This window comes from Engraulis encrasicolus, chromosome 24 (assembly GCF_034702125.1).
Source record: "Engraulis encrasicolus isolate BLACKSEA-1 chromosome 24, IST_EnEncr_1.0, whole genome shotgun sequence".
Classification (NCBI taxonomy): domain Eukaryota; kingdom Metazoa; phylum Chordata; class Actinopteri; order Clupeiformes; family Engraulidae; genus Engraulis; species Engraulis encrasicolus.
This window is the reverse complement of record NC_085880.1, coordinates 1527359-1540780: the sequence shown is the minus strand read 5'-3', so window position 1 is coordinate 1540780 and position 13422 is coordinate 1527359. Positions and strand designations below refer to the sequence as shown.

The 13422-nt window shown below is 42.1% G+C and overlaps 1 protein-coding gene across 1 annotated transcript in view; it reads right to left on the bottom strand.

Annotated features, from left to right (window-relative positions):
- Positions 1 to 2852: 2852 nt before the first annotated feature.
- LOC134441222 (calpain-2 catalytic subunit-like) overlaps positions 2853 to 13422 on the bottom strand; it is a 34721-nt gene continuing 24151 nt past the window's right edge. Inside the window, exons 7-21 of the mRNA XM_063191422.1 lie at positions 12399 to 12473; positions 11589 to 11677; positions 10998 to 11072; positions 10721 to 10881; positions 9166 to 9347; positions 7845 to 8053; positions 7500 to 7536; positions 7248 to 7313; positions 6586 to 6643; positions 6377 to 6444; positions 5983 to 6051; positions 4305 to 4383; positions 3535 to 3651; positions 3287 to 3345; positions 2853 to 3152 (exon numbers count right to left, since the gene is read on the bottom strand). Of these exons, the coding sequence (XP_063047492.1) occupies positions 3129 to 3152; positions 3287 to 3345; positions 3535 to 3651; positions 4305 to 4383; positions 5983 to 6051; positions 6377 to 6444; positions 6586 to 6643; positions 7248 to 7313; positions 7500 to 7536; positions 7845 to 8053; positions 9166 to 9347; positions 10721 to 10881; positions 10998 to 11072; positions 11589 to 11677; positions 12399 to 12473 (1368 nt within the window). The 3' untranslated portion in view covers positions 2853 to 3128. The remainder of the gene's footprint in view (positions 3153 to 3286; positions 3346 to 3534; positions 3652 to 4304; positions 4384 to 5982; positions 6052 to 6376; positions 6445 to 6585; positions 6644 to 7247; positions 7314 to 7499; positions 7537 to 7844; positions 8054 to 9165; positions 9348 to 10720; positions 10882 to 10997; positions 11073 to 11588; positions 11678 to 12398; positions 12474 to 13422) is intronic.

The following is a 13422-nucleotide window of genomic DNA, read 5'->3' as shown; positions in this document are numbered from 1 at the left end:
TGCAAATAAGGCCAATACACTAGTGTCCCTTTCTTTGGGATGAATGAATTGACTCTATGAAGGCAATATCTATTGTACCCTGCTACTCTTGTTTGCTACTCAAACTGCCCCCCCTACCTAGTACAGATCCAGCTCCTGTCCTGACTACACATGAGGTGAGATGTGCACTTAGCACCATTAACACCAGGAAGGCACCTGGACCAGATGGAGTGCTGGGCCGGGTTCTCAAAGAGTGTGCTGCAGAACTCACAGACATTTTTACCTCCATTTTTAACACCTCACTGTCCACTGGTTGGGTCCCAGCCTGTTTCAAAGCCGCCACAGTAGTTCCCCTTCCCAAACAGTCCCACATCACAGGTCTCAATGACTACAGGCCTGTTGCTCTCACCCCTATTCCTGCTAAATGCATGGAGAGACTGGTCATGAAACATATTAAAGCGGCCACTATACCATCACAAGACCCCTTTCAGTTCGCATACAGGGAAAACCGCTCCACAGAGGACGCCATCGCCATTGTGCTTCACACACTCCTGGAACATCTGGAGCAAAAGAACACCTATGCACGTCTCCTCTTTGTGGACTACAGCTCGGCCTTCAATACCATCCGGCCTTACAGTCTTCGTTCCAAAATACACCAGCTGGGACTAAACACCACCTTGTGCAACTGGATTGTGGATTTTCTGACTGATCGCACACAGAGGGTCAGAGTAGGTGATCACATGTCATCCACTATTACCATCAACACCGGCGCGCCCCAAGGATGTGTTCTAAGCCCTCTGCTCTACACCCTGTTCACCCATGACTGCTCTGCCTCTTTCCCCTCCAACCTCATAGTCAAGTTCGCTGACGACACCACCGTTCTTGGACTGATAACAAACAACGATGAGACGGACTACAGGAAGGAGGTACAACATCTGGCATCATGGTGTGACAACAATAACCTGGCCCTAAACACCAAAAAGACCAAGGAAATTATTGTAGACTTTCGGAGGAACAAGACCCCTCACAGACCCCTCTCCATCGGCTCAGAGGTGGTGGAGAGGGTCAACAGCTTTAAATTCCTGGGGGTGACTGTGGCTGATGATCTGTCCTGGGGTACACAGATAGCCTCAGCCGTGGGTAAGGCCCAGCAAAGACTTTACTTCTTGAGGAAGTTAAGAGGCTATCACATCCCCAGACCGCTGCTGGTGAACTTTTATAACTGTGCGATCAGCAGCGTTCTGATGTATGGGTCTTTGGTGTGGTACTCTGGCTCCACAAAAGCAGACCAGCAGGCACTCCAGCGTGTGGTAAAAACAGCACAGAGAATCACTGGGACACCTCTCCCAGAGATAGGTACAATCTACACCACACGCTGTCTACGAAGAGTGCAAAACATCTTGCAAGACTGTCACCACCCTGCTTACCACCTGTTCCAACTGCTTCCCTCAGGCAGAAGATACAGGTCATTACAGGCACGAACTACAAGACTTTCTAATAGCCTGTACCCTGAAGCCATTAGACTGCTTAATTCTAGTGCTCTTACATAGGTCTCTGGACTGGTGTTCTGTGATTTTTCTTTTAAGGGATGGCACTTAGGCCTACTGTAACATCCTATTGATTTTGTGTATTCATACATGTGTGCATACATGTGTGTGTGTGTGTGTGTGTGTGTGTGTGTGTGTGTGTGTGTGTGTGTGTGTGTGTGTGTGTGTGTGTGTGTGTGTGTGTGTGTGTGTGTGTGTGTGTGTTGTGTGCACCTTAAAAATATCAACAGCACTAGGTTATTAACTTTGAATTGTAGGGAAAGGATCACAGTTTTTTATTTTACTGTTTTTGATTTACTTGATTAATTTGTTAATACTCATATTATTACTATTATTTACTTTAATTTATTATACTTCATGATATACTTCATGAATTTAGACTTTATTTGACTACTTCTTTTTGGTTACTTCTATAGGCCTACTTCAAACTACGCAGTGTTGTTGCTCCACTCACAATTTCGTTGACTTCATTGACAATGACAATAAACTCCTTGAATCTTGAATCTTGAATCTTGAATCAAACAATCACCAATCAGCGTGAAATAAATAGAATTCCAACAGATAACACATTTTATTGTCTTCAAAGAATTTCAACAACAAAAGGTAAAAAGAGAACAAAAATACATTGTAGACAAAAAAACCCTGCAAGTGTGGAGCAAGATTTTGACCAAACTTTAGTGGTGTGGGAAGGGGGCGCACTGCACAGAGCTGGACCCATAGACGTGCTATAGACATACTGTATACCTGGACCACAAAGCACTCAGCAACTTGGTTGCTCATTGTGGAGACAGACACGCACCCCTGGTGCCCAGTAGTCTTAGGAGTTAAAGTTTACAGGGGCACTGTCCTCCCAACTGAAATGCATGGCTAGTACAGGTGTAGGTGGTTAGTGGTGGTAAGAAGAAAGTCGGTACTTATTGATTAAAAATATATATATATTGGGATTTTTATGCCTTTGTTTAGGCTAGGACAATGTGAGAGTGTGACATGGAATGAGCGGAAGAAAGAGAGACGGGAATGACTGGCAAAGGACTCGCCAGAGGACTGATCTAGTGTCTTAGCTGATTGAGTCACCACACCCCCAGTTTTTTTATTTTGATTGTGTAGGGGGTGCTGTGGCACAGTGCACTAAGACCCCCACATTTGCGCTTACATTACCCACGAGGACCCCGGTTCGAGTCCGAGCCTATCTCTCTCTCCCAGTCATTTCCTGTCTAGTCTCACACTGTCCTATAATCATAGAGTCCAAAAAGCCCCCCCCCCAAAAAAAATACTTAAAACAAAATAATAATTTTGATTGTGATTACAATTTCATGTGAATGATCTCTATACCCATGGAAGCCATTTTTGAAATAAATAGATGCACCTGTGTGTGCAACACATTTTTCCTTTCCATGTAGCCCTGCCTTCCTTTACCTGCTTAACAAATTTCGAAACATTTCTTTTTGCTTTTACCCAGTCGTTACATGTTGTACAAGTAGTAGGCCAAAGTTCAGTTCATTCAGGTGGTGACAATTGATCAGAATGAGATATACAAAGTGTGTGGTGTGAGTATGTGTATCCAAGGCATCTACTGTTAAAGTGGCTGAAATGTCTTGCACCCTAGTTGATCGCGAGGCACAACCACTGCAAAGACAAAAAAACAGCAAAGTAATAAAAAACACATTGTACATACAAGGGAATTAGAAGGAATGACTGTAATATCAAAACTAGCAATGGGCGAAGTTTCAACTGTTACTCTGTGTACAAAAACTCTTTACCTGCTGAATGTCCAGCTCGATTTTTCCCGACCCATTGGACTCCAGTGTTTTAAACATCTCTGTTTTCAAAAGAAATTACAATTATTAATATGACATCACAGTTATTTTCACAATCCTGTATAAACAAAGCATCCATGGGTTCGTACGTATAGGCTAGGCTAGTTGCATGGCAGTTTCAATATTAATTCATTACTATTCAGTGAAAGACACATTCGAGATGTGTGTATCAGTTCAATATGAAGACTCACTGAATAACATCTCCAGTTTAATCAGGCAACCCACGTAGCTGTCAAAGTCTATGGTATAACGAGCGTCGGCATAGTGGTCCACAATGACCTCCAGCACTGCACTGTTGACCTTGAAACCTGCGGGATGAAGCAAACACAACCAGATAAAGTTCCATTTGGATAGCCCACAGGGAGAAGCCAGCCAGCCTGAAGACTACATAACACATCACATAGCCTACATACTGTACACACAGTAACCTACGAAGGTACAAAAATGGGAAACAAATGTGCTTAAAAGTTCGACTGTGTTGCCTGACGAAGGAATTCAAAGCAGCATCAACCTACTGTAAACTACACCAAGTAATAACCAGGGAGCTGATATCATTTATGACCTGTGACCGAGGCGGCAAATACTCTTTGAAGGGTTCGCTAGGCTACATGGAGCATGACCTATAACCAGAGGGGAACTGGGAACTGGCTCAGCCAGTTTGGCTGACACTGGTTTGCCTAAATGGTTACCATGGCAGCAGCAGCAGTGGCAGTTGCGTGTTTGGGAAGAGGTTGTGGGTGGCAGGGGACTACATGTACATACTAGTATACAACCGTACTATACACAGGGCCGCTGACAGCTTTGACTGGGCCTGGGACAAAGTCATCTAAAAGGGCCTCCCCACCCAGTACACACAATGTAATGAGGATACGTTTCTGCCCCCCAACTTCACCCCCTTTCCCTTGGCCCAGGGCAATGGGCGCCAGCGCCCCCACCCTGTCTTCAGCTGTACTGTACACACCTGCCATAGTCAGAGCTTCCCTCATCTCATGAGAGCTCATGGTGCCAGACCCATCAGAGTCAAGTGTCTTAAAGATCACCTGTTGGAGCATAGAATTGAATTGAATTGAATTGAATTGAATTGAATTGGATAGGATAGGATAGGATAGGATAGGATAGAAGAATGGAATAGAATAGAATTGAATTGAATTAGATAAGATAGGATAGAAGAATAGAATAGAATAGAATAGAATAGAATAGAATAGAATAGAATAGAATAGAATAGAATAGAATAGAATAGAATAGAATAGAATAGAATAGAATAGAATAGAATAGAATAGAATGGAATAGAATAGAATAGAGAATGCAATAGAAAGCCTTTATTGTCATCATTCCAGTGCACACATAAAACATAAACATAGAAATATATGTACAATGTGGGAGGAGCCACGTGCATTTGGGTGTGTCAGGGGATTAGATTGGTCAGACAAAGCTCAGCAGATAGATTCCATTCCATTGCAAAATAATGGTTGTCTTAGTGGCTGGCGCACACAGCTATGTGTTCTCATACTTGACATACCGTAGTTGTTGTTTTAGTTACTGTTTTCTTGTCTGAATATTATGACTGTACAGTATTGCATGGATCAGTGGGTATATTTTGGCACAGTACAATTCGACCTACTGCTTGTGCAATATTCAAAGAAATAGGCGTGGTTTCAAAGTCCACAATGTGCTCAGTAAAGCCCAGTTAGCTAACATTACAGGTACACTGTGTGAGATTTTTAGTTATTTATTTCCAGAATTCATGCTGCCCATTCACTAATGTTACCTTTTTCATGAATACTTACCACCACCATCAAATTCTAAGTATTCATTATGACTGGAAAAATTGCACTTTTCATACATGAAAAGGGGGGATCTTCTCCATGGTCCACCATTTTGAATTTCCAAAAATAGCCATTTTTAGCTGCAAAAATGACTGTACTTGGACCATACTAGAAAATATTTGTTTATTACTTAGTAAACTTTCATGTAAAGATCAAATTTGGCAATAGGCAGCCCAGTTTCAATGAACAGCATAGTTGCAGTACCTTTTTTGACCATTTCCTGCACAGTGTCCCTTTAAGTATTCCCAAGCTTACACGGCCCTCCTCCCGTACACAGTTATTAGTGTCAATAATACTAATAAAATACTGGACTATATATTATCTTTGAGTCAATAAGATACAAATGTGTACACTACGCAAATGGAATAAACCGTATAACAGTACCTGTATTAGGGGTGTAAATAATATTGAAATGTATCGATATATTGCAAAATATTCTGATAATTGAATCGAATCGCATCGTATTGTGGGGCATTCTTAAGTATCGAAAATAATCGAATCTCTGGCCCCTGCCCAATAAATTCATAGAAATGGAAAAGTAATTGGGGAAAAAATCGAATCGAATCATATCGTAGGGCATTCTTAAGTATCGAAAATAATCGCATCGTATCGCATAGAATAATAAGATATCGATATTGAATCGTATCATAATGGAGCCTGTGATTTACACCCCTAAACAGTATACTGTAGCTAAATCTCAAGATTATGCAAGCACTCAAGAGGTAAACAAACATCAACACAACACACTAACCATATGATACACTAGTAACAGTAACAGCAAGTGTCAGCAAAACATTAAATCTTTTATCGTACCAAGTATTTCTGAATCTTCATCCAAAGAGTGTGGAATTCAACCAGGCCCAGTGTGGTACTTCCATCTTGCTTCATATAGTATAGTTAAAGTATTTCCCAATGCAGTGTGATATTTATCTTACCTTCATGTGAGACATTTATTTCCTCACATGGTCAGATCAATAAGAGTACAGTACATCATGACTATATCAGGTACAGTACTGTATCCCACATCTTCATACAAAGACGATGCTATAGGGCCTTGGCCGTGGCTCACACAGCTAAGGCACCGTGCTGTCACATCGGGGACCAGAGTTTGATTCCAGCTCGAGGTAATTTCCTCTTAAAAAAAGACAATGTGATTTGAAAGGACATTTGCAATTACTTGAGGACAAAATTTAAGATTAAAGGATACATCCAGAAGGCTGACAATCTGGCGGCCAGTCTCCAGACTGAATCCATCTGTCTTCACACCTAAAGATTCTAAAAACCCAAGAGGCCAGTAAGAGCCTATTCTTTCACTCAAATTATATTAGTTGATCAAATTAACACATGTTTGTACTGCAGTTTGATTTACTGATGTGTGTATTTTACTTATCCAATAGACTTATCCAATAGACTTACTTTGAGAAATGACTTCATTCAGGACACGGACCAGTTCAAAGACAGACACCTCTGAATCCTGATGAGAGAAAAAAGGATATAGTCTTGAGTTCATGTCAGTAAATTAAGTTAATTCTTGGAATGACAAGCGAAACATCATTCAAATCCAAAAAAAGCAGTCTGGTTCTTACAGCTAAAGTCTTAAGATAATTAGTGATGAGGAGCTCAATGATTAAGATGATTAAGATAGTTGTAAGATGGTGAGTACTAATCTAGGGTCTCCTAGTAGTGTGCCCTCTTGGAAGGGATTTCATCCAGGTTAGCGCAGGAAGCTACCTCTTCAGCTGGTTGAGTTCTGGACAAAAGCCTCTGTGCAAGTCCAAATAATACAATACAAATAAATCTGGTGGTTAGTAAGGGATAATGGAGGTGATTGGTAATTGAATTGACGGGTTCTATGGATGAAAAGGGGATGGAAAGATCTGCACAGCAGAGTTGCCACTGCTACAGTAAGTCATTGTTTCAAGGGAACCAGAGTCATCTTCATTGAATCAGGTAACCAGTCAGAATCCCTTGGAAGAATCCACTTCCAGTTTGACTACCCAGGTGTGCCTTTAGGTATCCACTATCAATTATTAGACCTTTGAAAGTACATATGGAATCTGGGAGGTTGCAATACTTACATTACCAGCGACCCGTCTGAACAGTGGTTTGAATCGAGGGTCCACATCACTCTCTGAGATTTCAGTCTGTTAAATAGAAAATAAAGAAAACATTCTATTCCATCATCCAGATTAGCTGGACTAGACAGGTAAGGGTAAAACTCTCGGGTGTTAGATTGTGGTGCCATGTGGGTTGTGTTTTATAATTATGAAATGGATTAAAATACATTGAAATACCCTATCGGGGTGCAGTTGTCAAGTGTAGAATCTTACCTCCTCCACAGTGACATCAATGTCCTCTTCCATTTCTCTGTAATGATATCGTAACATTGATGAGATAGTATTGAGAGGCTTGGATGCCAAAAAAAAAATCACTGTTGTGCTTTAAATTGATCCTTTTGAAGTGTCACATTGGATTTTGAATCCGTTTCTTGTTAAATCCTTCAAGAATGTATTTTTTTATGCACTCGGTTATAGTTTTATAAGTTTGTCCGCAGATTTCTTTGTGACCTTACAAATATGCTTGCACCACACTTTGAGCGGAAATTTAAAAAAGAAGACACATAAACATAGTATAGGCCTAATATTCCATTTTCATCAGTATGGAACTCTACCCACCTGGTGGGCGCGTCCTTCTCAGAGAAGATGCGCAGGACGAAGCTCCCCCTCTTGTGGGGCTCGAAGGTGGAGGGGATGATGACGTACTCTCCAGGGGGCAGGTTGTAGCGCTCGCACACCTCCCGGGAGTCGATGAAGGTGGTCATGGCCACCGAGCGCGTCCTCAGTAGCACGTCTCGTCCCAAGTGGACATCGGTCTGACCCTTGTGCTTTGGGAGACAGAGAGCATAGGCAGAGAGAGTAGAGAGAGAGAGAGGTTCCATTGGCCCATTGTTTCCTGGTTCTATTATGGCCCCCCTTAGGCAGACCTAGGCAGACCTAAGGACTGTTCTATTCATTGTAGGAGCATTATGACACGCCCCTTTAGGCAGACCGGAACCTGGTCGCGTTAGGTGCCCATAGAAACCTATTAGGTTGGCATATCTCTATTAAAGAATCTCTGGCATAGGCGTGCACAGATAGGGATGAGGTCGTGCTAAAGCACCAGACCCTGTACCTCACTGCGGTAGCCTAAGTAAGGACAAAAAGTGCCTTTTGAAAGTTATTTTTTCACAATATACTGTGTTCAATATAATAATATAATATAATATAATATAATATAATATAATATAATATAATATAATATAATATAATATAGCTTCATAGCTTCTATAGCCCAATAAGGAAGTTTCACATGCCCTTGTGTTTCAAATGTGGCCTCTTCATGAGCACCAACCTTTTCAGGAACCTGTAAATAGAGAGAGAACACAAACAACGTTTTAGCAATAATTTACACTCCTGAAAATTCACGCACAATAAGTGGCTGACTGTATCTTAAAGCTATTATACAGATACAAGTAGACTACATTATATCTTAACCACATAGATGGTCAAGGCGAGGCACGATACAGTATACGTATAGACTGTACAATACATTACACCTATACAGTAGAGTAGAAGCTATACTACAGACCAGGGCTGCTGACAGCTTTGGCTAGGCTTGGGACAAAGTCATCAGGAGGGGCCCTCCACCCAAAACATATGTAATGAGTGCCCAATTCTGGGGCCCCTCTTTTCTAGTGCCCGGGAAAACTGATCTGTTTGTCTACCTCACCTCTGCCTCCCCCCTCGTCACTTCTCTGCTACAGACACACACACGAGTAGTAATCAGGGCAGCTGACAGCTTTTGCTGGGCCCAGGCCAAAGTCATCTGAAAGGCCCCCCATCCAATACATACAATGTAATAATAAAACCCCAATTCAGGCCCCCTATCTGCCTGGGCCTGGGACAACTGACCCCTCTGCCCCCCCCCTGTCAGCGGCCCTGGTAGTAATACTAATACAGTATCCTGAACCTCATAGATGGTGAAGCCGATGGTGTTGAGCTCCCGGCCCAGTCGGAGTCCGCGGCGGCCATCTTTCTGCATGAGTCCCACGATCAGGGTGCAGCCGTCCTGTCCGTCCAGAGGGTCATCGTCCACGTCCTCAAGACGCACCGCAAACTGGGGGTTGGAGTGGAAGGTGGCTGAAATACACACAGGCATGCACACACACACACACAGTTAAGGCAGGAGAAGAGAACATTTAGGGGGATAGCAGCAGTAAGACATGAAAAGTACTCTCACCTCTGCACACATGTCTATGATGGCAAAATTTAGCTAGCCTGGCGCACATCGTCAATAGTCGCTTTCGCCCAGGCTAACATTTAGCAACATTAGTGTGCAAAGAAAGTGTTTTGCTTGCATATGTGTAACAGAGTTGAAAATGCTGTTAAGATAAATATAGTTTTTGTGAGTTTTGCCTTTATTGAGCAGAATATTGTTCTTTTGGAGACACCTTGTGGCACTTTGTAGTACTGCAGGTCTGCTGTGTATTGACCCTCTGTGGTTCCCGTAGCCGAGCCAGAAAAACGATTCCCTGGCTCGGGTAGGTTTACTGTGTTAATGTGCTCTGTTTCAATTTCTTGTTTCCACCTCGTAAAATGTAATGTAAATGGTCTACGCGATATATCTTATTAATGATGCAATTGTGTACACATTGTGGAGATGTGCAGGAAAATAACTAAGTGTTAAGAAAGTTATTTACATTTTCTATGAACCACGAGGCTCTATTAGGATATTAGCTTGTTCCCACACCTGCATTAGATGGGTTAGCATGGTGTTCGTTTTGTGGGTGAATTATGCAAGTATGCATGAGAATCCCCATTATAATTACATCTACTATGTATTACTATTATGTTCCACTGTATATGCATGTATTCTGACGGCATGGGTGCTTAAGAATTCCGAATGTTTGATCGGTTTTCCGAACGTAATGGTTCCATGCCTGAGGATTCCGCTTGCCCCTCTGTCCCACTCTGGGACGATGATGTTGCAATGTTGCAAAGATGACGATCCATGAATGTAATGCCATTTTTATTTTAATTGTACAGATGCTGCAGTAATGCCAATTCTCATGTGTTAAGGTATGTCTCCAGTTGGAAATTGTATTTTGTTATATTGCTGTTAAAATGTTGCCAGAAAAACGATTCCCTGGCTCGGATGCTGCAGTAATGCCAATTCTCATGTGTTAAGGAAATAAACTGCCGTCCAACGAAGGTCCGCCTCCTGCTGCTTTATTGAGTCCGTTACACATGTCGTAGATCCACAAGAGTCGTCCCAGCAGAACAAGTTTGGGAAGCAGCACTGCCGTACATATTTGCATGGTTCCGGTACACACACAGCACACACACAAACACATACACACACACACACACACACACACACACACACACACACACACACACAAAACTAAACTAAACTAAACTAAACTAAACTAAACTAAACTAAACTAAACTAAACTAAACTAAACTAAACTAAACTAAACTAAACTAAGCATCATGTCAAGAGTCGTACATACTTTCATAGTTCCGGCAGCCTCCGGCAGTAGAGCCCACTCTCCACGTCCCGTCGCACTGCTGGCTGTTCCACCGGCCCTTCTCATCACTGCTCAACTCGTCTGGCGTCAGGTTGCAAATTTCCACTTTGGAGAAGTTCTTCATGAAGTCTGAGTAGGACATCCTGCACAGAGCAAGGAGACATATGTAGCGTGGCTGGAGGTCCGATTGCAGACAAAGCTGAAAGATTTTTTAGGGGGTGCAAGGGATGAATGTGGATGCGGTTTGGTTTTGGCTTACCAGAACTCTCCATCTTCAGAGGCATGGCTCAGTTTAGCTCTGTCATCAGCACTGATACGGTCCCACTCATCCGACCTGAGAAAAATCATCATCCTCATCCTCATCATCATCATCATCATCAGCAGCAGCAGCAGCAGCAGCAGCAGCAGTAGCATCACCACTAGCACCATCATCATCATCATCATCATCCTCATCATCATCATCATCATCATGGCCATCATCATTAGTGTCATCATCATCACCATCCTCATCACCACTATCACCATCATCACCAGCACCACCATCATCATCATCATCAGCATCACCACTAGCACCATCACCATCATCATCATCGTCGTCATCATCACCCCCACCATCATCATCGTCGTCATCACCACTGTTACCACGGCCACTACTCTCATCATCATCATCATCATCATCATCATCATCATCATCATCATCATCATCATCATAACTTTTAATTCAGAAATACATATAAAGATGTTGCTGAATGGGTTTAATCCAGATCCTCTAGTCTATTGCAGGCTTGTTGTTACCAAAATGGTAATGACCAATGCCGTTCTACAGATGCAGTTCTTGCTATCCACCCACCCATCACTCCAGGCCCCGTTCCACTCCACCTTGCCCCAGGGGTTCCTAATACGGATCAGCTCCACGTCTCGGCCAGAGACCTGGTGCACCTGTTAAGCAGAACAGGAGAGCAGACACTTGTAAGGTGGGCTTTCACTAATATCTGTACAGTCCAATGGAGTCAGAGAGCTGTGTAAGTTAAAGGATAACTTCAGTCAATTTCAACATGCAGTTGTAATGCTCACACTACTCTGGACTTGTCAGTACGTGAGTTTTTTTTCCCCCAGCCTTTTCCAAGATTCTGGTCATTGTAACATCAGCTGACAACTTGCAAACAGCGGTACCTTTTGGGAAAATATTTGGAGTAGGCCTATGTTAATTAAAAAAAAATGCGATCAAACGCCCCCATTAGAATAGCTCATCTCTCGGCCATAGCTCATCTGAGCCGAAAAATGCGGCATCACCGGGTAGTGTGAGCAATACAACAGCATATTGAAATTAACTGAAGTGGTCCTTTAAGTTGCTGTCCTCAAGTGGAGAATACAAACACTACGTTATGTAAAACAATTGTATATTGTCATGTCAAAGATAGCATATCTTAACACATAGCTCTGACGGTGCGTGTAAAATATTTCTAAGACACCTTGACTGGAAGACTGCTTAAATTGCTTATACTGTAAAACAAGGAACACTTTTGTAAAAAAGACCAAAATAAGACCAAAAAATAATGCTAACACACAGTATGAACCCACATTGAATGTTCCAACAGACATTTTATTCTTCTCAGTTTTGTCAAATGTTTTGTGAAATGTGCAATGGTTGTAAACATACCACTTGCGCCCCGGTGACAGAGTAGGAATGTCTTTTGACCAGCTTCTGTGCGGTGACTGCCTCAGTCTTTTGACCCTAAAAAATATGGTTGCATAGGAAAATCCCAGAGTTGTTTAAATTAGAACTAGAAGTACTCGTACTAATGTAATTACAACACTAGTGGAATGATATTACATGGTTTCATGCCGCACCTTGCATAAACTGTGTTTTTATTGCACAAACTCGTTTCAGCGCGTGCCTTCTTCAGTCTGCCTAAAAATTGTTTCAACTTTGTAATATCAAACTACTATTGTTGTAATTACATCTGTAAGAGTAAGTACTTCTATCTACCTTATACAACTCTGGAAAAGCCAGAGAGAAAACTGCATAATGGAAGATGGCTTTGGAGCAATTGTGAGTCTGGGGTGGGGCACTAACCACCATGGCCCACCTGTGGTTAACCCCTGTCTCGCAGGAACAACAGTGGTTGAGCAACCCTCAAACAGCATGGGGTGGTGTGGGCACATGCAGTTCAACTTGTACCATGTAACCCCTAGAGGCCAATATATCTCCTACAGCATCACAAATAGTGTGGAAAAAATAACATTAGATTTGACGACTCTACAGGGAAAACAGACACAGTCGCTTCTAGTTCACATGTAGAATGAAAACAACAGCATCTTCAAAAATAACGTTCTTGTTAGACAAATCATAGTCTTGAGCTAGAACCATTTACATACATATAGCAGCTACATGAACCTGAACATTAACCTGAAGATGAACAAAACATTGCATTAGAATTACTGGCAGGTGAAATGGATAGTGTGCGAGCCCTTTCTAATTTGAATGACCTCGCCTGGGGTAATATACGTAGCCTATATGCAGAGATGTGCAGGAAACACATCAAGTTTGTTTCATTTCAATCTCATTTTAAGACTCAGCTTTTAAAAATGTCCCTTTTATGCGGCTAAAATGAACCTGTCACTTGATTTTTTTTTACAGGATGTTTCTTTCTTTTTGGGGGCTTTTGTTGTGCTTTATTTGA